Raw genomic sequence first — 25753 nt, 5'->3', positions numbered from 1 at the left:
CGTTTTGTTTCTATACTTAGGTAGAATTACATTATGAGGGCGTCGTGAACTGCGATTTTGAATTTGATTTATTTTAGTGAATGTATGTTAATATTACCGAAACAAAAGATATCTTATGTTGGCGTTTCTTTTAACTACAACAGCGTTATTATTCATAGTTTTCAAGAGAATAATGTTATACATGAATATTATAACTTCCGACTTCCCGCGTCTCGTTTTATATGTTGTCACGATCATAGTATCTTTGCAAATCTATTCTTATGTTGTAGTCGGAAAGCAACATTTTAAATTTATTAAAATAATTAGTGTGAAATGACAGCCATGATTTAAATACACGGGCCAGAGGCTGATGATTTGATGTTAAACAATAACACCATCATTGTGAGAGGGTTCGCAAGTGCGTTGTTGACCTTTAAGTTCGTTCAGTCTGCCCCGAGATCGGTAAATGAAATTGAAGCCGCATTCGCGTGTGGTAGCCTCTGTTCTTCTACACTTTTATAAAATATGTAAAATAAATGTTGTTTATAATCGTTTGTATGTTGATTTGCTATTTTAAAGTACCGAGAGTTTTTTGCGCCGGCTTTTTCCCTCTGTATTTTTTGCCGATGAGTAGGGATGTCTACCGATTAAAATTTAATGAGGTGGAATAAATGATACCTGTATCTTATAATCCATAATAAACATATTTTTTATATGAATCAAATATTTAAAATAGAGAACGACATATATACAAAAATAATAATTCTTAAATGGTCCAACATCTTTCTATTAATAGATTATGAAAGTGATTGTTCGTGACCTTTTGATTGTAATGTAGGAAGCACATACGTTTAATAATTTACTAAATATGTGAGATTATTTATATATATAAGGAAACGAACAATTTATCCATGGTTACGAGCTCCTGTCGCTGTCAGATATACATATTGCCCTGCATACATTCTCCATGTGTTTCCACTCAGCTCTGTAATCTATTACGGACTCCTAATTGTGGAAGCGATACTCCATACGCTGCCCTGGGGGTTGATTGTAAATATATTTCATCCTGTTAAACTCCTTCCTATCCCACTATAGCTAACGCTCTTCCGAAAACTATATCCTTGAAATCTCATCTCATTCCCTATCCTCTATCTCTTATCTCCTTCTCTATCTTCCTTTAAATCTCTATTATACAACCATTTCCTGTCAACATCTTTACCCTCACTTTCGTACTAACTGACGTGAGACTGATCTAGAATTGTCGTGATTTTTATGTTCGTTTCTGTATTAGTTTTGTGTAAATAACTATAGGTATGTTGCACTTCTTACTTACCTACGATTAATGTTTTTTTTTTTAATTCCACAGTTGCCTGGCAACCGCTCAAAAGCGATAAAACCGCCAGTTGCCCTCCTTTTCATTTAATTTTGTCAATTTAATTATATTATTGCGACGAAGTACTAATGAATAAATAAATCAAAAGACGATCGTCGTTTAATTGTGATTGGTCACAATTTTAATATTGACACTAGACTCTCGACGAAAACTACGATATAATGCTACTACATGACATCATATCAGATAATATTAATTGCAGTTCACTACTAGAAACATTGCACATCTGTATTCCTGCTTAGCAAATCCGCAATCGTGCTTTGTTTCACGTTCCTCACATCGACACCAACTAAGCAAAAAAACAAGGCGTTTTTCAAGGCAGTTTTTGCCGCGCACCACCACTTTGTGGAACCAGCTGCCCACTATTTCCGAACCAATTCGACTTAGGGTCCTTCAAGAAAAGAGCGTACCAATTATTAAAAGGCTGGCAACGCACTCGCGAGCGCTTTGGCATTGAGAGTGTCCATGGGCAGCGGTATCACTTAACATCAGGTGAGCTTCCTGCCTGTTTGCCCCCTGTTTTATAAAAAAAACACATTTGTATCGCGCCGCATACAACGACCGCTATTCATGCCTTGACTTGTTTAAGCTATAGCGGAATCATAAAGAAGTATTAAGAATATCCAAAGCGTAAAAACACCTACATCATGAGCCCCACAATCTGATGTACACACCCACTCACACACCATAATGTTTTATTAATTTTTTCATTTCGTAAATGTTTTAAGCTATTTGTGTTTGTATATATGTACATATAATGTATTCCATCTTTAGATATATGCTTTTAGTTATATATAACTTATATATAACTAAATAATAGAATAACGTCATTTGTCAACGCGTTCTAGTCTAAAAATGATTGTCAGGATTTTTTAAAAAAAATTTTTTATTGATAAAGTTTGCCAACGCTCGGCACACTAATACATTGGTAAAAACAAATACAAAATACAATTTTGAATGTGACAAGCAATTAGAGGCAAACATGACATTCATTTAGAGCACATACAACATTTGATGGATTGACAGAATGTAAAATAAAATGTGAATTCCGATGTAACAATTAAATTGTGTAATTCGAATAATAGGATTTCTTCGAATTCTCCACCCAATACCGGGATAGATTATTACTTAATGAATTATTCATTAACGACATTATTAATGACGACTAACGACAATTAATGACGCCATACATCACTTATATATAAAAATAAATAAATCAGTGGCGCTACAACCTTAGATTTCTGAATCTGTTTCATGATCATTTTTAAATATAATAGGCAAGTAGGTGATCAGTCTCCAGTGCCTGACACACGTCGTCGACTTTTTGGGTCTAAGACATGTCAGTTTCCTCACGATGTTTTCCTTTACCGTTCGAGCAAACGTTAAATGCGCACATAGAAAGAAAGTCCATTGGTGCACAGCCGGGGATCGAACCTACGACCTCAGGTATGAGATTCGCACGCTGAAGCCATACTTATATTATATCCTCGTTTATTTAAACATGTAGTACTCGCTAAGGCAATTTATCAAAGACGAAATATTGACGTATGCATTTTACATGATGTTTGCGCGGGTGCATCGGGATAACAATACAATATCTTTATTACATTTATAATCCATTCTCGTGTCTTGACAACAATGTCTTGACTAGTAGTCGCATCCTGCCTCATTTGTTTTTTTTAACACACTCTTGACCATACAAAACCCAAAAGAACAGCCAATCAATCACAAAAGTGATTTTAACATGACAAAATTTACAAAGAAAATATTTTAATACTAAATGAACAATGTATTAAACGATAATTTTTAAATCATGATAATCCTTTTTGTTAAAACGACTCCAGAATATACGAAATGTATGTATTTTTTTTATTTGTTTCAAAAAAAGGAAAGAATCCAATCCATTTTTTTTATTGTATATATTATATATTAATTAATGATCAAATAGTTCTGGAATGGACGACGAGAACCAATCAGTAATGCTATGGCCTCCTACTAAGTGTACGGATGACCTGAGGAAGGTGTTGGATGGAGTCTTTCTGGAAATTTAGTAGAAACCAGATGTCTAACTGTGGATGTCAACAGAACCAACGAACGAGTAGGAAATTCATCAGACTCCTCATCATGAGTCTCTTATTACTGTTATGAAAACACATTGTACCAGAATTGTCATAATATATGCGAGTCAAAATAAAATGCAATAAAATTTCGCATTGAAGGACATATCATTCTTGTTTTGCTTATATCTCTCTCTCGCGTATCGATAACGACAGAGACAAATTTGGGTCGTTACTTTGGTCCGGAACTAATGCTCTAGAAGCTTCTTAAATACCAAGTTCATTGGTTCATTGGTTCAACGCAATTTAAAAAAATATTGCGAAAATTACTGAATAAAAGGGCACGAAAAAGAAGCAATGTATATTACTTTTTTGACGTTCGTAAGTGTACATTGTGTTACCTACATGAATAAATGACAACTAGCAACGCTAATCGCAACACACCTACGAGCCATCAGCCCTTCTGCCCATTTGCCATAAACAACGCACTTTGTCTTCTTCAAATGCACATTGACCAACTGCTCACACTGTGGTTGTTTCAAGTCTTACACAAAGACACACAAGATATGGTCTTATTTATATTACCAATTCTTAAAAGGCCGGCAACGCACTCGCAAGCCCTCTGGCATTGAGTGTCTATGGGCGGCGGTATAACTTAACATCAGGTGAGCCTCCTGCCCGTTTGCCTGCTCTATAAAAAAAATATTTCTCGCTTCCTCTCAAAGTGGCAGAGACTCGAAGCTCTAGATTCGTGGTGATCCTGTTAGCATTAGAGTGTCACACCACCTTGAACTTCTGATCCTACCCGATCGATCTATATTACTAATACATACTTACTAAAAATAATAATACTTTCACTAAAAAACTCAAAAAATATCTTGTTAAGCTGTCCTATACTAATACAGAAAACATTCTTATCGTACAAAAATAGTATAGGTATAAATTTGTTAAGTAAAATTAATTAAGTAACGTTTAGATGTAAAAGGAAGAGACTGGCTGCCCACAACACAGGGAATCCTAGTGTGGGGGCCAGTGCACTCTACTTTATAGAAACATTAATGTATTTTGTGTCTAATAAAGTTATTTCTTTCTTTCTTTCTTTCTTTTATTAGGATACATCTGGAACTAGTGTTGTTGGATTGTTAGGGCTCTCTCTCATACATTTAGATATTTAGTGCAGCTAATACACTACATATACAGATGGTTCTGACAATTATTACATTTTTTATATAATAGGGTTGGAGGTCGTATATCTCAGCGACGACCCCCGCCGGTAGTCGATTCCACAGTTCACTAGTTCGCAAAAGAAAATGCCTTGTGTGGGACTGTGGAGATTTCCAGCTACGGAGGTGATGTTGGACATAAACATATTATTTCATAGGCATATATGGAATTATTATTTGACTATTATCAATTACACACGTAATTCAACATATAATGCGAAGTAGACATTTTAATTAATGTCACGTAACATACATACTGAAAAAAACGTACGAGCCTTATCTATCATAATGTTATGTTATCATTGAATTAATAACTTAAAAATTATCTATTGGCTCAAATATTCAGTGTTTTTATATTTCACTTACCGTCAATTAAGATTAATTATTTTTTCTCTTCTATTTATTTATTTGAGAAAGAAAGTCATGGACAGAGTCAGTTGGAAAAAGCTAGAAATACCCGCGGAGGAGTTCCGATCGACAGTACTGATTTAGGATATATAACAAGGATATAGGATATATAACAAGATTAATAATGTATACAATGTAAAACATATAAGCTGTATATTATTCGCAATTGGAAATTAAACGGGCTTTATTATTATTATATACGTTGGGCAATTTGGTGATGAGCAATGAGATGGGTGTTAACATTAGTGTATACAATTTTATTTAAGTAATATATAGTTTTAATAATGTACCTATTCTGAAACGTCAGTGTCAGAAGGCTAACCTGCTGGTCTTTCAGAAATAGTCAAAGAAAAAGATGACTCTGCCAAAAAACAAACGAAGATTGTATCGCTGTGATTTTTTTAAATGTCACAGAACGCGTACGCGCAGACAGACTCACTTGATATTAAGTGATTCCACCGCCCATGGACACACACATTACCAGAAGGCTTGCAAGTGCGGTTCTAAGTCGAATTGGTTCGGAAAAACTTCAGTGGAAACTATATACGAACACAATAACTATTATTGTATTCAATAAAAATGTTTTTTTACCTAAAATGCAATAGTGACGATAAATATTAAAATTAATCAAAAATCATTTATTTAAATAAATAAATTATTAGTAAATACTATCACCGTCGTATATGAAATTGATTTAAAAACACCGAAATAATATTTATTTATTCACACTGTTTAATTGTACTGTTACGAAACATGTGTTCTAAATATAAAAATACTAGAATCTACAACTTGAACATAGTTATCGATTTCCATCCCACCTAGACCTATCTTTACGATGTCGAATTTAGGTGTTGGTGTGCGCGCATCGTAAAAATTCACTCTCATAATTTCTCTCCATCGCGCCAAAAGAAGTATAACTTCAAAAACTCTTTCAAAGCGCTCTCCAAATACAGAGGTCCAAAATGAGCATTTAGTTAATTCGCCAAAGACTAATGACGATCGTTTGCGATAATTTCGCCTGTTATAAAAACTGCTGTTAGAAAAATATAGTTCTAGTTCGCCCATAGCAAGGTTAGAATGTGTCAGCAAATGCGCATGCGCAGACCGCTCGCTGGCTAAACTTCAGTGCTATCTGCGACACCGCATTGTTCGCGTGTTTACGACTTTTGTGCTTGTGTTGTGATATCCGCCAAGTTGGGGGGCTCCTGCGACAGTATTGCCCAGTAAGTAATATATAACGATTTATTTAACCCCCCAAATGTACCTTATGTATAATAAAATTAAAAATATTATGTAATATATAATAAACCTTAAATGGCCTTAAACCCCATTTTTAGGGGAGGCCTTTGCCAGTAGGCACACAGAATCAATTATCATAGACAACAAAAAACAATAGCTATAATATATATAGCTGATATAAGGCTATAAATAAAATAGATATTTAATTAAATAAAATACATATATTTATCGATATTCAAATAACTGATATATTTAAATTGTGTTCTTGATTTGAAAGATTTTAATACAAATAATTTAAGAATATTGGTAGATTTTAAATAAATACAGACATAAATAGAGATTCGTGTCGGAATTATGTGTATTTAATGTTGGAGATAAATTAATTACATATACATAATAATCTAGGATCTATGTTATCTAATTATGCATGTGATATGTTATACAAGCAAATTTTCATTGTAAATTATTGTTTCATTTAATTATCAACTTTTTTTATTTTAAGTAATAAGTAATGTCTAAAACTTATTACATGAATGTAGTATTTTTAAATTTTATTTGAAAAATACAGAAATTTATTTACACAAATTGATATTTACAAACATACTAGTAAGAATTACTTAATTAATTATAAATTTTTCTAATTAATTAATTTAGAATTAATAAGAACTAAATTCAAAAAGTGCTCTTTCGTCTCTTTCGTTAACGCTACCATAAAATACACACTAGTTATATATTTTATAGGAAAGAATATATGCGTTTGAAATTGTCAATATGACATAATAAATATGTCATTTTAAAACTAACTACGACATTTTTTTACGTAAACTATTAATCAATGGTTAAAATTACTCGGTTTAATTGCACTATTAGCTAACTATCACAGTTAAATGAGTTTAAACCTTATTCAGAGTTTGAAGCTAAAATTAAATCTATACTTATAAAGAGCTTAAGTTTGTAAGCTTGTATCTCTGGATCCACTGTACATATTTTAAAAATTCTTTCACCAATAGAAAACCACATTATTTGTGTCATAGGTTTCTATGATATGATGTTATATTCGAGTTCTACAGAAAAGTTGTACAATGGAAGCGAAGGCACTTATTGCCCGTACCATCTCTTTGTTGAACCAGCTATCATAGGAATTTCCAAACCGATATGAGCTATAAAAACCATGAAAGAGTACCCTGAGAGGTCGGCAGCGCACCTCCGGTGTTGCAGGTGACCATGGGCGGCTGCAATAATTTAAACTCGCCATACACTTAGCTAACATAAGGCTATAACATAGACAAACAGATACTGTGTTTCCTGAGTTTAAGTTTGATATCAATTTTTCTTTGTTTATAGCAGTGTTCGCTTACGCCCAAACCCAATAACCTATTTCTATCCATTTTTGACCGTCTGAGATCTTAATCCAAATATTGATAAAACTGTGCAATAAACAATCGACGGATTATAATAGCCATCTGTCGATACACGCTATCCATGGTAGGATCGGATTGGTGTATGAAAACAGTTCAACTGTGCCAATATCCAATCTTAAGATTTTAACTTACGCCAGTTTATAAATAATTAAAAAGCTATTTGATATGTTTTAAACATAGACATGTATATTTGATTATTATTTGTACGGTTTCAATTACTTTATTTGGTTTATATTGATTATCAAATATGAGTGTAAAGAGCGAAGAGCATTCTATCCGTCGCCAAAAATGGATTGTCTTCGTAGGGTTTGGTTATATTGTAGATAGGAGATCGATCGACTGTCGATCTGATCTCAGATTGTTTTCAATTGTGGATTAATTATTGAGTTCTAGCGTTAGCCACAATGTACTTTCTATTTGCGCATTTCGTCATCAGTCTTCGGAGCTTTAGCAAGCTTTTCTAAATGAAAAGCAGGTCCTTGCGCCAGCGTATGTCTAGTAAACATTTAATGTTTGATAAGGTCGCATATTATTTTCAATCAATAAACTGCATTATTTAAAGGAGCGTATACTGATAACACTATCAGTGACGTCACACTCGATAGCTCTCAAGAGACGCAGAGGGTGATATATTGTATATTACTGTATTGTTTAAATCAAAATGTGTGTTACTATGTATACTTATATATATATTTTATGTATTTATTTGTTGCACCAACAAAGACACTGATACATGCATGTAACACAAATCAAATCAAAATTCATTTATTCAATTTAGATGCGTCTTAGGGCATGCTTATGAATGTCAAAAACGTTTACAAAATTAAAATGGCGAAAGAGCAAAACTACGCCATCCGTTCGCAAAAATACCAGGAGGCCTTGTTCTGAGAAGAACGGGCAAGAAACTCAGCAAGTTTTACCCTCCCTCTACATAACAATAATTCAAAGGAAAATGTCATAAACACAAACAAGCCAAGTGCCAATTATAGGCGCATACAACATTCTGATTTACTGCTTATATACACAAAAAAATAATTAAATTAAGATAAAATAAAGCAAAAATTAAAAACATTACAAAATTAATTGAATTATATACTTGAATTTAATTATGAACTTATAAATTTCGAGGGGGCAAACGGGCAAGGGGGCCCATGGACACTCTCAATGCCAGAGGGCTCGCGAGTGCGTTGCCGGCCTTTTAAGAATTTGTACGCTCTTTTCTTGAAGGACCCTAAGTAAACAAAATCTGTCTGTTTCATGATAATTTGTCAATCTAGGCAAGACAAGATCAGCCTCATGCCTGTGATATTTCGACTGTTTGGATCTTAAGCTGGTGTTGTCACAATGTTTTCTTACACCGTTCGTTCGTATGTTAAATGCGCACATAGGAATTCCATGTACCACAGCCGGGGCTCGAACCTACGTCCTCAGTGGTGGAGTGGTGAGAATCACAAGAGTACACAAATTTAGGCCATCAAGAAACTGGCAAGAATACCTGTTAATCACCAAGATTTTGGTTGATATTGTAATTGTAGACAAGACATATTGATACATAATGAAAAAAATATATTATATAATAAAAATCTCTTTAGAAGTAAGATTTATTCCTTCCAAACACAAATAAACTGTATACACGATGTATTAGTTTAAATAAAACCCGATTATTTTACAGTTAAAATTTTTGATCTAATTTACCCTAATCACCGTTTACCGTTAACTATTAAAATTAAATTAAGTGAATAGATAATTGATCGTTCAATATTCTGGAATTTTTCTAATTTAATAAGGTAAACAAATAAAACTTGAAAAGAGATGCACCAGTACTAGTTCCTAAAATTGAAAAATAAACAGGCAATGTTACAATAATGTTTAAAGGACTTTTATTTGTCTTAAAAAAATGTATTTTATTTAATTGAGAAACTTAATATGTATATATTCGCCAGCGAGATACATCTCGCCATTAGCCGTCCAAATTTCAGTTAGAGTCCCAATTACAGTTCATTCTGACATAGTCTATCTTGCCCTTTTGAATTTGTGAAACGCGCTTTACATAAACATAATCGAATATAAACTAAATCAATATTTATTCTCTCTTTTATTAGAGAGACATATTATATACTTTATAGAAAAAAATAAATTAAATTAAATTTCTCTATCATTCGCCAAGTGTATCCAATATTCACTCCCTGTCTTATTCTATCAGACTGCGGTTCCATTAGCCTACCTGTTTTTCGGGTTGCCGATAGACTATTTCTTATAAAAGGAATTTTGTTTTATGGGAAGATGACAAAATTTTCCCTAACTAAATCAATAGTAGATATAATAAAAGATATTAGATGTTGTTTGTTATAGGGACGTTTATCATTTGCCAAGTGTATCCATTTATTCTCTTTAACTCAACTTTTCTGTCATATTGATACACATAATGTATATAAAACAAAATTAAATAAAGTTTGTTTGTATAAAGACTTGTTGATATCATTGTTGAATTTAATATGTGGGAATGTAATTTGAGATAAAATATATTACGTAATAATTTCTCACATATTTTCGAGAATTCAATTTGCGATGTATAACAATTGGTTAGCTCTTTGCTTCAAGATAGAGCTTACCAATTCTTAAAAGGCCGGCAACGCACTCGCGAGCCCTCTGGCATCGAGAGTGTCCATGGGCGGCGGAATCACTTAACATCAGGTGAGCCTCCTGCCCGTTTGCTCTCAGTTCTATATAAAAAAAATCCCGACGCCTTTTACCGAAGGAATTGAGAAGTGAGAACACGGATATCTGCTACGGTCCTGCTTACTTCTCTCCATTCATGACTATGCATACGCGTCGGGTATGGTTCTCCCTTTTCTACTATGACCTGGGTTTAGTTTACGACAACCCCTTCCCAACCCACTATCATCCACCGTTGCCTTGTATGTCCTGTTACCTGCTTCTCATTCTACATGGCCAAACCACCTCATCATTCCCTTTCGTATCCTTGTCTTTCTTTTCATGCTTGACAAAATCAATTGGTTGCTGATCTTATTTCACATATTTTTGTTATTACATATTTGTTTAATAATACTACAAACTATTTTATTGTTTTTTTTATTACATTTGCGTTGATTTATTATTGTGTAAAACTTATATTCGCATTAAAACAAACATTGTTCTTATCAAATGATAAGGCTAATGGTAAAGATTGATGAATTTCATACTCTCCTCTGATATTGTAAAAACTCTTTGACACGGCGATAAACAAAAAAATCTATGTTGCAAATGCGACGATAGATGGCGTCACTAATATTTCGAACTCTCGGCCAAAAGACTTGTATCCATGTTACAAAAAAAAACAGTCATTATACATAATTTTTATTAATGTCAATGCCAGAATGTTTGCCTATGTCTGTAACATAAGTAAATTATCTGAGGAGAAAGTTAATAATTATTCATTAATTTCTTGAATAATAATCTTTGCTTTACATACTCATATAAATGAAATACATCTTTAACAGGTGTAAAATACATAACATGAAATACATAACTCGAGTGGTTTTTGTTTGGTAAGAGAATGAGGGTAATAGGTATATAGGGCAACCAGGGAAAAGAAAGAGAGGTCGCCCTCTTGCTCGGTGGGCTGACGATATTAAAGACGTTGGTGGAGAAAAGATGCTCAAGCGAAAAATGTGCCAGGCTTTTTTCTTTTGTAAAGAAGAATGAATGTTTCAAAGAATAATGGCTTCATTATTATTAACTTTTAAGACATTATATTAGCAGATAACATTTTGATACTCTACTAGTTCTTACTGTATATAAGTTTGGTAATAACGCCATCTATTGGTGCAAACTCACAACATATAGTTTAATTACAAACATTAGCGTGACTCTGTTTTGTATTATAAATATTATATAATATTTTAGCTCTCTTCAGTAAGTTGTATATGAATATGTCAACAAATTAAATTCGATTCTATTCGTCATTTGAACTCAAATATTCTATACATTGTAAGCATTATTTGCCTACCCTCTATTAATTATAAGTATTACGCTTTTTAGGAGGGTAGCGGCGGCGCGGGTAGGCGAGCGTCGCGCGCGCACCATGCTTGCTAGCATCAAGGGCTTCTGGAAGGTGTGCCGCTATGGAGACCTCTATATGGTGTGTATTAACTCATACATATACTCATACTCATACATACACTCATACATAACTCATACATACACAATATATTTAGGTATTTCTATGTGTTGGTGAAGGTGGCTAGTGGCTTGAGGGACTGACTCTCATCCTTGAGATCGTAGGTCCGATCCCCGGCTGTCCGCCAATGGCCTTACATTCTATGTGCACATTTATCATTAGCTTGAACAGTGAAGGTATATATCATGAGGAAACCGACATATCTTAGACCCCGAAAGTCGACGGCTTGTGTCAGGCACTGGAGGCCGATCAGATTAAAATAGACAAGTTATCATGAAAGATGCAGAAATTTGAGACTTAAAAAGTTGTAGCGCCACTGACTTATTTATTTTTATGCATTTCTATAGGATCCAGTTATATGACTTGATCAAGGGGACAGTATACAAAAGTATACAAATGTGTATTTAGAAAGGAGAGTGAGGATTCTTTTGGTAATAATTTAAAATTGGCGTTTAAAATTATATCGTTATAAACAACTGTTATGTAAACAACAATGCAGGTTGATAATTACTGAGAGATTTAATGCGTTAAACGATTGTTAAATACTGATAATCCGATTAAAAGCGACACGTGTTAATAATCATGTTGTAAAAAAAAGGAATAGGAATGTTTCACTGTTAGTAGTCCAGGTTTCGAGGATTTAACATGTTTCTCAATGTTTATTACTTCGCTGCCTGGAGAACCCTTTACTGTTTAGAAATACTTACATGGCATTAATATGTTAATTCATGCCATCAAAGTATTTCTAATGAGTGTGATAGTCTGCGAATTAAATCTGTGTTTAATTAATAAGAAATCTTTAGTCTTATTTTGATGCGTAAATATCAAATTATCAACAGGCGGTTTTCCCCACTTAAAGTGCCCGATGTTAATTTTAACGCGTATCTAGAATTATTTATATAACATTCAGTGGAAAATAATTATTATTTGTATCTACAGAACAGACAGGTTTCGTAGTATGTTGCTCAATATTTAAGACTAAAATTTATAAGGATTTAAGCAAAGCCTTTGATTAGGTCGATCATTGTTCTTGCTTATTGTAAATCGTTTTCTAGACTTAATTTATTTCGTATCGGTCAACTTGTATGTAGATTAAGTCTTCAAGTTAATTAAATTACATGACCACCTATAACCATAGTTTTTGGCATAAACAAGACAGCGATAAAAACTTGCATAATTTGCAAGACAAAAAGTCAGACATAAATGTTTTTGCCGTGTGTAATTGTCTTGATATAAAACTAGTTAAATATTATTTAGCAAACAGGATTCATATGATCATCATCATCATCATTTCAATCATGTTTGTAATGTATAACATATATATAATGAAATAGCTGATACTGGCTTAGATTCACTTTTGTCAATGATAAGGAACATCAATGACACTTTGTACCTTTTGTATGTTTGAAAGTTGAAGGACCTTATGTAGGGTTTAGAGGTCTTAAGGATTCAGGGCCACAGAAATCCCAAATTAGTGCCAATGATAATTTCAGAGATGATTTCTGTTTCTACAAATACTGTAGTAGGCAAAGGTAAATCAATCAAAGATAGATATATAGGAAAAACATAAAAAGGTTTTTATTTTACTAGACGGTATTTTTCAAGATTGTTTTCCGTTATTTTCGTTATGTCTGGACTCTCTTAATGCCGAAGGGCTCGCTAGTGGGTGTCCGGCCTTTCTCTATTGTGGCCTCTAAATCCAGCATCATATTGGATAGCAATAGCAATTTTACTAATTCCTAGAAATTCGGAAGGAAAACCTCAGCTAACATTTTCGTAACCAAAGTATCAAAGTGGATAAAAATAGTAGAATATTCAATAATTTACTCAATGCAACTATATCGAGTATTGCATAAGATATTTTCCTTAACAACAAAGCTCTGATGAGTTTGTATAACATATACAAAACACACACACACACACCCTTGGTCACACATATCTGTATCTGTTTCGTGATATTTTTTTTCTAGTTGTCTACTATGATCAGATCATTAAGAATTCGTTTTTTATAGGATAGACGCCCATTTCATAGGGTGCGTTGCCATCCTCTGTAGCATCCTATGCAGAACACGAGAGAACATATAGTTGATTTTGCTAATTTACTTACGAGTCTTACCCTCATAGTTGTCACATTTTATATACCGGAAGAGATTTTATTATGCGGATATTATGTAGTTCCGGTGAACCTCGACCGTCGGTTGAAAAGGAAATAAGCCACACCCATTTATGCCTTTCAAAGAACAGATTTATCAAATATATGAGAGCTATATATGTATATATATGTTTTATAGATAAGAGAGATAGATTAAATTTTAAGTCTAAAACGTGTAAAGGTCGAGGCTTTTCACTCTTAAAGTACTAGGCGTACAGGAATGTATAGGAGTGTACACACTTAAAATTTCTTACGAAAGTTTGACTTTACTGACACATTTATTTCACCAAAAATTAAACGTAGGATCTCTGGATATACGCCACAAAGTCAGTCAAGTGTTTACTTATTAAACCAGAACAGAATTCATGTTGAGGGTCGACGACTCTAGCGTAATTCGCACGCGGTCAAGTTCAATACCAACTGTAAGGCTACACGCACACGCACGACCTCGTTCCTTTCGCTTCATATCATGCAAACTACTACGCACGTGGCGTCATTAAGTGTCATTCCTTTTTTAAAAAACGAGATTTCTTCGCTCGAATTTAAAATTATATCAATGGAAAAACATCCATTCCATATTTAAAATGGTGTTTTTAAATGTGGAATTTCTTTAAAATATGGTTGGATTTCTTTTGAAAATGGAATTTCATATCCTTAAGCTGTTAATAGTTAGTTTTAGATAACACAATTTTTTAAATTAAAATTTTTTTAAATATGGAATTCAAATCATATCTCTTCGTTCAGATGAATGACAGATTATAGATGACGAGATATTAATGAATTAAAATCATTTATTAACAAATAAACAATTCTTAATTTAAAATAAATTCTTAACAACTTAATATTTTTGGAACATTTGATTTTTCAAAAAATACATTCTTAATTCAAAAATTATTCTCTATTTCGAATATAATATTAGCAATATCCAGTCACTTTAAAACCAGTGAAACAAATGTTTAAGAAATATGGTTTCCGTAGTAATCAAAAACGTTGACATATGGGAGTCGTACTTAGGTCTTAGTCGTGGGCGTCCCAATACACTTTAGGTTTGTTTTGCAAAATCTTCATATATGTCGAAAGTGCAACATGATACTCAAAGCATCTCATATAAAAGGAAGTCTGACGCAGTATCGGTTACATAACAGTTTCAGTAATAAGGTAACCATAGGTAAACAGACAATTACGCTTCATTATTGCTATTATGACAATTGACATGAACATTCCACCATCAATAATACGTTTTGGATATACTTGAAGAAACAACAGAGCATAGAGCAAAATTCAGAATTGAGTCATAGCGGGAACTATGCTTAAGAATTAAAATATAAAATAAAATCGTCACCATCTCGATCATTCAACAATATTACATAATACAATGAAAAGAAGCTGTTTTATTGCATCTATTAATATAATACATTTCAGCAACTACATGTTCCGATTGAATTGTTTGAATTTCGATTCTAGAAGCTATCGAAAAAACAATTCAATTAATAGTCGGACATTCGAAATTTAAACAAATTTGTTTAAAATCATGAAAATAAATGTGTATTTACTTTTAAAAACGGACGTAATTCAAATATAGAATGTAACCCAAATAAATTTTAAGAAATTAAATTTTTATTTACAATAAATTACAGCCAGGCGTAATTCAGTCCAATTTGGATTGTGACTCAATTGAATATTAAGAAAATAAATTTTATGTAAGAAAAATATATCAACAGTGTTTCTTATCAAAATACCAGCAATAACTTGTTTCTTTGTTCCAGTCGATTTATGGTAAAACAAATATTAGGTCGCATATAAAACCAGTTTAAAGCATTTAGATCAATTTCTTAAAAGATTATAAAATGTCAGTGTAATTAATAAAGGACACTTGTCTATATAAATCAAATAATGATCATCTAACTAGCTGTAACTAAATTTTATCTATTGTCATTGTGGCTTGTGGTTTGATGCCAGAAACGCAAAATAATGTCAATCACAAAATGCACGTGTATAAAAAACAGGGACGACGCGACCCCTAAGGACAAAAAAATCATACACATTTAATCAAAATAAATTGATTATTTTAATTAAAATTTATTAAATTTAATTTATTGGTCACGCTCGATTTTTCTCGTCTTACCCGTAACCGCGACGATTTCTCATTAAATTTATTTTCATACGACCGTGACTGACATTTCATGTAAGAATTTAATAGTATGTAACATGTTTACGGGAACAAAATGGCTGCATTACAATGTCCACGCCTAATTATGTCGCACATGTAGTACATATAAAAATGTACTGCAAATCACGTTTTGGTTTCAATGGTTCTATTCCAAATTTGAATTATGTATTCAAAATGTGAATATTTAATTCAAATTTAGAATCGATTCTTAGCAATTAAATTTTTACAAAGAAATTATTGCTACAAATGGACTGTATTGTATGAAGAGATTATAAATTTAAAAATGATTGTATTGTAAAAGTTTCCTGTTGTTCGCGCATAATCCTGTCATTAAATTTGCGTGTAAATAATCACTGGTTTGTTCCAAAGTGGAATTATATATCATTTCAAGCAACTTTGTTTATTCTGTACAACAATGAATGTTTCACAATACATTTAGGACTTACCGTTATCAATGCTGAATTTCTGACTTTAAAGTCATCATTACATTAATCAAATGATGTCTAGGACAAAATTGTTTATTTACATGGGAGTATCTTAAAACTTCGTAAATATTGCATTATAAAGCAATTTATAATTTATTTTATATTTGGCATTTAAATATATATATTTCTTATTATTATTGTTATTATAGACAAAATTGGCTCTAAACTGAGGACCAGTTTTAAAGTTCGAAAGAGTGTTATGATGTGTCTTAGGTAGAAGAAGTTAGTTCGACATGTCAGTCACAGAAGTCACAGGGCAGGCATTATAGGATTTTTAGACTGTAACATTGACATTCGAGATGCGCAACCGATTTTTTGTTTTAACTTTTCACGAACATTCTGGTGTTAAAACACTTCAAAACAAAAACTAAAAATAGTTTTAGAATACACAAAAACCACATCTTAAAAAAACCCGGGAAAAAATTAAGATCAAAGTACCAGGGTATAAGAACCGTGTAGCATCTCATAATATCGTTCCGCTTGTTACACCTATATTATACATAAACGCTCAAGTTATATAAACGTCTGTCAACTCGATCAACAACATATTTAATATATAAATTACCCATTTAGCACGCACGCCCATTAAAATGGACGACGTCTAGATCATGAAGTATTCTCGTGCCAATTCAACTTAGGATCCTTTAGGTAAAGCGTACAAATTTAAAAATGCCGACAACACACTTGCGGCCCATCAGTTTCCACTGTATCACTTAACATCAGCTCCTGATTGTTTGCCTGTTTTTGGAAGTGTATTTGGAAAACGTCCATAGTAATACTTCCTATTAAACGGTTTCCTATATAGAACCTGTAGGCAAGTCTTCTACTCTCTTTGTTAAGTCCTTCATCTGTCTGCTATAAGCATTATATCGTTCTTGATTCAGCGGTAATAAACAAGGATGATCAACGAATCATGTTTTAAACAAAGTGTTTAATTTGAACATATCCATACAAAACCAAACTTAACTCACAAACTCATTTTTTATTAAAATATATTTTACGCCCCTTCTACCCCCCATTTTTAGTAAGATTTAACTGTAATCTTTATATGGGAAGCAACGATTACCGGGTCAACTAGAAACACCAGAAACCAGTACTTGTAATGTACATTGTAAAATATAATTTACCCAAAATATAATTTATTGCTCAATGAACAGAATCACTATAGTAGAACTATCAGTAAATAAATTCAAAATCCTTGTTAAAAGTAAATTAATTAATAAAACCTTTTAAAATGTGACGAATACTTAAATGATCCTAATCCTTGGGATTGATTTGCTTCAGTTCAAATAATTTGTATTAAAAACTTGGCAATTGAAAAGAGTGGCGGAAAGTTTCTTGCCAGTTCTTCTTACTCGCTCTACGCTCTTGACTTGCGAACTGGTTGTAAATGAAAATTTACAATGAATTTAATTTGTAGTTTTTGACGTTCATAAGTGTACATGTTTACCTATATGAATAAAGATATTTTTGAGTTTGAGTTTATAACGCTGAAGAATGCGAGCGTCTGGCTATACTTTCGGGGCCCAACGATGATTTAGGTAATGTATAAAACTAAGAAACCCTGCGTGAGCAAACAGCCTTGGAGCCAGTGTGCTCTACGCTTTCATAGCCCATAAAATCGAGTATAATTAACGAGCCAAAAATTTGCCTCAATATGTTTACATCCGCTGAAACACCCATCAAACACCACGTGTGTCGGTCACGTTTCAAATCCGTATTCACTTGAAAAAAAATCTTGGCACTGCTCCCGTGTTTACGCACGAAACACAATGTCAATGTTCTCCATTGAGTAACGCCAGGCACTGGACTATTTATACACAAATAATATTCGAATTTAGCTTTCTTCGGGCTCGGATGTACTGAACTAATAATGTTTTTAGAAGTATGTAACATTATCTGGATACATATTTGTGTTAAGTTTTCATTGGAATTCTATTTCAGGTTTTGGCGGCGTTGGCAGCGCAGTCTATCAACATATCAGTCGGGTTCTGCCAAGGCTTCTCCGCGGTTCTGCTGCCCCAGTACACGCATGAATATCCACAGATATCTTACGAACAAAGCTCATGGATTGGTAAGTTAATTTAAAATCTGGGGACTGCAACCCGTATGGTTCGCGTTAAATTTCTTCATCGTTTTTGTCATGCCTCACATTCCTACAGAAATCTGCACATTTGGGTTCTAACGCACTGCTTCATTGGACAGCACTGCAAATAACAATAAAGTTGCCATGACGTGCTTTGGTAATCATCCAACCATGGCACGTCATCAATTGGTTCTGCTATGGAAATTTTCTTATTAACTTTCACCGACTACCGATTGTAATTTTTATGATATACCCTGTCAAAAGCTTTAGTATAATCCAAAAACAACTTTCATATATTCTAACTCTTTTCAGCGAGCTTGGGTGTGATATCAAATCCGATTGGTGCGCTACTTGGTGGGATGATGGTTGATGCAGTGGGTCGAAAACTACTCCTGCAGTCAATAGTCCTACCTAACCTTGTCGGCTGGCTTGTCATCGCCTTCTCGGAGACTTACATCTTTCTTTGTGTTGGGAGGTTCATCACAGGATTCACTATAGGTACGTCTAATTAGATATCGTTTTTGAAGTCAGTGTGGCGTTGAAATGTAAATTTTAATAATTACTTGAAACATTTATTCTAAATACAGTCTGCAATAACTCAAAGGATAATATTTATTTCGACACAAATTAATTGATTTTTGAAATAATCACAGGCAAAAAAATGGGAATATTATTTTCCTGCAAAACTTGCTTTAAAAAGGTGAAATTAAATCTGTCACGCTAAGAATCGAGCGTGTCGTCTCTGATTGATGAAATAATACTGTATCTATAAAGTTATTTAGTTGCATATTACCATTATCAATAAACATTACAGGTATGTCAACCGTCTCATACATCTACGTAGCGGAGATCACAACAGCGGAAAAGCGTGGCGTATTAAGCGCTTTAGGCCCTGGATTGGTATCCACTGGAATTTTTATAGTTTACTCCCTGGGATCATTTGTCCATTGGCGGAAAGTCGCTGCCATCTGCGCCGCTGTCTCCCTTCTCACACCGTTCCTCATGTATTTCGCGCCAGAGTCACCTTTATGGCTCGCCTCCAAAGGGCAGATGAAAGAAGCCTACAATGCCATGTTTTGGCTTCGGCAGAACAACAACACCGCTCAGCAGGAGCTCATGGAGTTCACCAAGGACCGGAAGAATGACGAGGAAATGACGTTTCGCCAAAAACTAGGACTCTTCAAACGCCGGAGTGTGCTCAAACCGTTTGCATTGCTCATCGGTTTCTTCTTGTTTCAAGAGATGTCAGGGATATATGTGATACTCTACTATGCTGTGGACTTCTTCAAGTCGGTTGGTACGAGCGTTAATGAGTTCACCGCTTCCATTATAGTAGGGGGAGTAAGAGTGTTCATGGGAGCTGTTGGTGCGTGCTTGATCAACAGCTTCAGGCGTAAAACTCTAGCAGCAACATCCGGGTTGCTTCTGGGTATAACTATGCTTGGCGCTGCTGTATGCGACTCCTTACGGGGACCACCGCTGGTGAAGCTGGCGTGCGTCCTACTCCATGTATCAGTCAGTATGGTCGGCTTCCTACAGCTGCCATGGATCATGTCTGGAGAGCTCTATCCGCAAGACATCCGTGGCGTCATGTCCGGGGCTACTGCATGTTGCGCATACATGTTAATCTTCTTCAACATAAAGACATACCCCCAGCTGGAGTACTACCTCACAAGTAATGGGACATTGTACCTTTTTGGCATCTGTGCGTTGCTGGGTGCAGCGTACTGCTATTTGTTCCTACCAGAGACTAAAGGGAAGAGTTTGACTGAGATTATGAAGCAATTTAACGAAGATAAAAAAGAGGCAGATCCGGAGATCGGAGATGAGAAGAAGTCAACAGTTGAGGGTAATGTGGTGCAGCGGCGGCATAGCGCCGGGGCTGCTGTGTGCCTTGAAAAAAGCAATAATTTGTTTGACAACAGGTGGACCCACGATAAGACTGTTGAGCAACGCGAATGAGTTTTTGTTTTGTAACACGAGATGGCACTGTTTTAAATATATCTATCATTTTTAATAAAACGATATTTTACCGACTGGAAAATGTGATTAGATTTTAGTATAGTTAATTATTATCAGTATTACGAGTAACGCGGCGAATTTGACTGCAACATTCCAATGTGATAGTGATATTGTGTTAATAGGTAACGTTAACTAAGCACTAGTTAAGTATATTTTTATAATATTTCGTACAAATGTTAATTAGTTTAAGTAAAGTATGATTGTTGCTAATTTTATCGGTTTAGAACTAATTTTATATTATATTTATAACTTCTGTGATGTTTATAACAAATATTAAAATAAAGTATTATAAAGAATAATGTGTGAATCAAATACAAGGTTGTTATAGAACTGTTTTTCATTTTGTTACCGCCTTCGGGATAAAACACTGAAAACCAGATACTTCAATAATAAAATTACATTACAGAACATTGAAGGGTTATAATTCTAACCAACTATTAAAATCACAATTTGTGTATAAAATAAAATATTAAATAATTTAAAAAAATGCATTAAAAGTAATCAGTAAATAAACAAGTTAATGAAAATGCCCTCTATCGCGTTTCCAACGAAACTTTGATAATTTGCAATGCGCGACTACAAGGTGGCGCTATTTTCAACTTTGAAATATTTTTTTAAGTGTTCGTGCTAATTTAATAAATTAGCACAAACTCTAATATTAGTCAAATATAATGCTTAAGTATGGATAATGGTGATATAGCTATGTCTATTACAGGAATCGCATAATTTAGACTACATATTTGTAAGACAATGACACGATTATTCATCAACTAATTTGTCTAGTGAAACCTATATAATTATTGCATATAGAATCACGCAACCTTTATAAATATAGCTCCAGTAAAATAATAAACACATAACCTATTCGTTATCCATGTAGCGCCATCTATGGCGTCATCATCGGATCTTAAAAAAATTCTCACACTCGTGTAATAAATTCATTGCTTGTGCATATAGTTTTAAATATCGACACAAGATGTCGCTATCATACATTTTATTCACGACGAATCATCCCAAAATATTTATGTATCTTTTAAAATTGACTTACCTGGTCTGTGGAATGCCGTACTTGATACCAACTCCGACACGAGGAAGAGCCTTTATCACCTTCTTCACGGTCGTCTGGTCCGGGAATGCGAAGAATATTGATGCTAAAATAACATACAGCGATATTTATAAATTTATTTATTTATTTAGTACTCCTACAGCTAACATAATTTATATATAATTACAAACAAATACACTGAGAATATAGCCAAAGATGGAATACATGATACATTTAACAATAAAAAGATTTATAAAAGGGAACAAACAAACAAAAATTATTTAATACATTTGACTAATTGTGATTTAATTTATTTAACTAAGCTTAAATTAGTTTAAATTAGTATATATATTTTTATTAAGTAGGAGTATTTGAAAGAAACCAATAATAGGCTTTATTTTTTTCTTTAAAATACTCTTACAACTAACAAATATAAATTAAATGACGTTCGGATTTAAGAGGTTTAATATTTATTTTAAGCAGTTTAGTCTATTTGAGAGCCCTGAGAAATCCTATTACTGGGAATAAATAAAAATCCTGATTTGCCAAATATATTCTTTTGTCAAAACGTCTGACATATCAAACCATCGTAACGATAGAAGATACTTACTTCTGCTCGCAAGGAACATTTCGATGGCTGTGTTCTGCAGCAAGTAACGTCTGGAAAATATGGCGCGTATTTCGCTGAAGTACCATTTTCCGTGCAGGTGTTCGCAGTATTTCAACACCTGGAATAAAGAAAGAAATTTGATTAAATTTGCATTTTTTTTTCTGCTCAATTATCAGTCGCCCTAGTAACATGTTAAAATAGTATTTAAGAAATTTGCATGTTTTTATAGCGCTGCCCACACTCAATACCAGAAGGTTCGCAAGTGTGTTGCTGGCCTTTTTTAAATTGGTACGCTATTGGTGGGCAAATACTTCAGTGGGCAGATGGTTCCACATAATAGGCACAGAAACAGACTATAAAAATATGTATTACAAAATAGCAATCAAAATATAACGTCTATCCGCGTGGCTAGTAAAATAAAAACCCATATATTAACTATTATGAGTCATAAATTGAAAATGTCAAGCGACCGAACAAAAATATCTATCTATCTATAAAACATCTTTATAATGGTGACATATCGTCTGTTAATAGTAAAAGGGCAGCACGTCCGGAGACATTAAGAATTCTAAAAATACACGACACAACTGAAAGTGTATCTTCAAAAAACTGATACAAAAACAAACTAAATATCGCGAAAAAACGTTATAAGATTTTTTTATACATAACGTCTGAAAGCACCTTACTGATTGATTTAGGAAGTAGGCGATTAAGAGGAAATCTTATTGAAACCTATCCGCAACTACTAATCTAAAAAACTAATTCTCACTGGCCACTATAATGTTCCAGGAATTGAGTAGTATTTTTATTTTATATGAAAATAGACTTTCCCTACAGTACTTTTTCCCGAAATTTCTGTACTGAACTGTTAAATACTGTAAGAATCTACTTGGTTTCTAAATAAATTATTGATTGAAAACTGAACATATCAGTTTAGTTTATTTTTATATCTTTTTTGTTTCCGTTAAGTATGTTTTTTTTCTTCTTATTGTATTTGTAATATGTATTTTTGCACTTCTTGCCTACCATATGTAATTTAATACATTTTTTTTTTCGTTTACTCACAGTCGTTGTCTGGAAAAAATCGCTCTAAAGCGATAAGGCCGCTAGTTGCTTTTCATTAAATTATGTTTAATATTTTTTTTCTTTTATGTAATGCAACGAAGTGTTAATAAATAAAATAAATAAATAAGTTATTGTTAAAACTTATGGCCTGAATACTCTTCCTTGGGTAGCACCTTGCTTTAAAAAAAAAAACACCTTGCACGACACTCATAACTTCTAGGGAAATGATAAAATAGTATGAGAAAGCGCCAAAAGCGACGAAACCAGTCATCACCTGATGGGACCCTCAAGAGTACATGACGCAGACCAGCTGGTTCTTTCTCACATTAGCATCGCATGATTAATTGTTGTTGAAGTGTTATGATGCATTAGCAGGACACGCCTGCCGTGAAAAATTGCATCTAAAGTAATTCATTGCATATCTTTAAACGAGCAATTCTTGTTTATATATATAATTGGAATCTCGGGATCGGCTCCAACGATTTTCATGAATATACGGGGGGTTTCGGGGGCGATAAATCGATCTAGCTAGGAATAAATGATAGAAAATAACAAGAAGGTGGTGTTTGAGTAGTCCCAATTGAAAAATGTATACAATAATTGTATACATTAACTAAATAATTATATGTAAAGATAACGTACTCCCAGCATAAAATACAGCTTGAACTGGATAAATTATTAAATACATTGATAGTTCAGCCAAATCTGTTATAACGACATCGAATTCATATTTGGTCGTAATAACCGATAGTCGCAACAGCCGATTACGTTGTTATTAAGAACCTAATACAATAGACCTCAGCCGGGACCTTTGATTTTGGTCAATATAACCGGTATTTTGCTCTAAACGCAGCCAACTAGTTTCATTAACAGCCTAGACTTTTAAATAAACAGCGACGTTTAACTATTTTTATAATTTATTTATCGATAGAAAAATTGATAAGTATTTAATAATATGTTGGTAGTAGGCTATATAGGTGGGCTAAGTAAAATCATATTAACCAATAACCTATATCAATCCATTTTTGACCATCGGAGACCATCTTAATCCAAATATTGATAAAAGTGTGCCAATAACTAATCGACGGATCTGTCGATACAAGCTATTCATGGTAGGTCGGATCGGTCTAGGTGTTAGGTAGGTAGACCTTTGTATGTAAACTTCAACTGTGCCAATATCCTCCAGTTTTTAAAATAATTAAAAAGCTACTTGATATGTTTTAAACATAGACATGTATATTTTAATATTATTTGTACGGTTTTATTTACTTTATTTGGTTTATATTGATTATCAAATATGAGTGTTAAGAGCGAAGAGATTGTATTCTATCCGTCGCCAAAAATGGATTGTCATCAGTAGGGTTTGGTTATTGAGATGCAGATACTAGATTAATCAACTGTCACGGATTGAAAAAATCTAAGATTGTGGATTAATTATTGGGTTTGTTCGTAAGAGGAAATAAAGTTCGCAAAGACCGCTAGTAATAATTAAAATTCGATAAATAGAAAATGGTAATCAAAATGCAAATTGTACATTAATGGAATACATCGCGTGTTCTTTAAATTAAATTGAATTGAATTATGATACAGAACTTTTATACGCACTCTATCTTTATCCAATAAAATCAATAATAAAAACAGAAACACAAACACATATATAATTTTCTATTTCTGTGGACGGGATGTTATGCGTTGTTTTTGCTGCAGAATACGAGGGGTACGTCTAGTCCAATTGTATGGCAATTTGTCAGCGTCTCTCCCTGCCTGAGATATTAGAAAATAATAAGGGACAAACGTAAATAAAAATTTATATTTAATTCTAAACAACCTCTTATAGTCTCATATAACCCTGTTACATTGAACTTATTTAGAGGCAGAAGGGAGGCCGTTTAAGAAGAAGAAAAAAGAAAAGAAGAAGTTGAGAAACAATGAATTTTAACCAACTCTTGACTGAATTATACCCTGCGACAGCACCTGCTTTCCTGATGATATATTTTCATCTTTAGCCTTAGTGTTAAGAATGATTATTGCCCAAGACGCCAGATCAAAGTTTGAATAGAACTTACGCACAATGTTAATACTCGGAACAAACGCAGGCTGCAATTTCCCCGTACTAGACTATCTAAAGTTAGTAATTCTTTTTTGGGAAAAGGGATCCTTTTCTTTAATAAAATCTCAGAGGCTCTCTTATTCGTTTTAATAAATTTAAGAAATTTAT

General features: G+C 33.4%; 2 protein-coding genes across 7 annotated transcripts in view; one reads left to right on the top strand and one right to left on the bottom strand.

Annotated features, from left to right (window-relative positions):
• Window positions 1-25753, bottom strand: part of LOC110991488 (neurobeachin) — a 413995-nt gene that overhangs the window by 33409 nt on the left and 354833 nt on the right. For all 6 annotated transcript variants that reach the window (XM_045633387.1, XM_045633388.1, XM_045633389.1 and 3 more), the window contains 2 exons: window positions 22471-22588; window positions 21864-21966 (listed from right to left, as the gene is read on the bottom strand). In XM_045633387.1, coding sequence (XP_045489343.1) covers window positions 21864-21966; window positions 22471-22588 — 221 coding nt within the window. The remainder of the gene's footprint in view (window positions 1-21863; window positions 21967-22470; window positions 22589-25753) is intronic.
• Window positions 6105-21145, top strand: LOC110991552 (facilitated trehalose transporter Tret1-2 homolog). The gene is made up of 5 exons (XM_022256929.2): window positions 6105-6283; window positions 11762-11861; window positions 18652-18781; window positions 19106-19291; window positions 19608-21145. The coding sequence occupies exons 2-5, from the start codon at window positions 11805-11807 to the stop codon at window positions 20753-20755; spliced, it is 1521 nt and encodes a 506-aa protein (XP_022112621.2). The 5' UTR covers window positions 6105-6283; window positions 11762-11804; the 3' UTR covers window positions 20756-21145.

The sequence above is a fragment of the Pieris rapae genome, chromosome 23 (assembly GCF_905147795.1).
Source record: "Pieris rapae chromosome 23, ilPieRapa1.1, whole genome shotgun sequence".
Classification (NCBI taxonomy): domain Eukaryota; kingdom Metazoa; phylum Arthropoda; class Insecta; order Lepidoptera; family Pieridae; genus Pieris; species Pieris rapae.
Note: the sequence above shows the minus strand (reverse complement) of the source record. Positions and strands in the feature narration are given on the sequence as shown.

Coding starts and splice junctions, on each gene's coding strand:
- LOC110991552 (XM_022256929.2), top strand. CDS start 11,805: ATGCTTGCTAGCATCAAGGGCTTCTGGAAGGTGTGCCGCTATGGAGAC. Junction 18,782..19,105: donor CGAACAAAGCTCATGGATTG/GTAAGTTAATTT, acceptor AACTCTTTTCAG/CGAGCTTGGGTGTGATATCA. Junction 19,292..19,607: donor CATCACAGGATTCACTATAG/GTACGTCTAATT, acceptor TAAACATTACAG/GTATGTCAACCGTCTCATAC.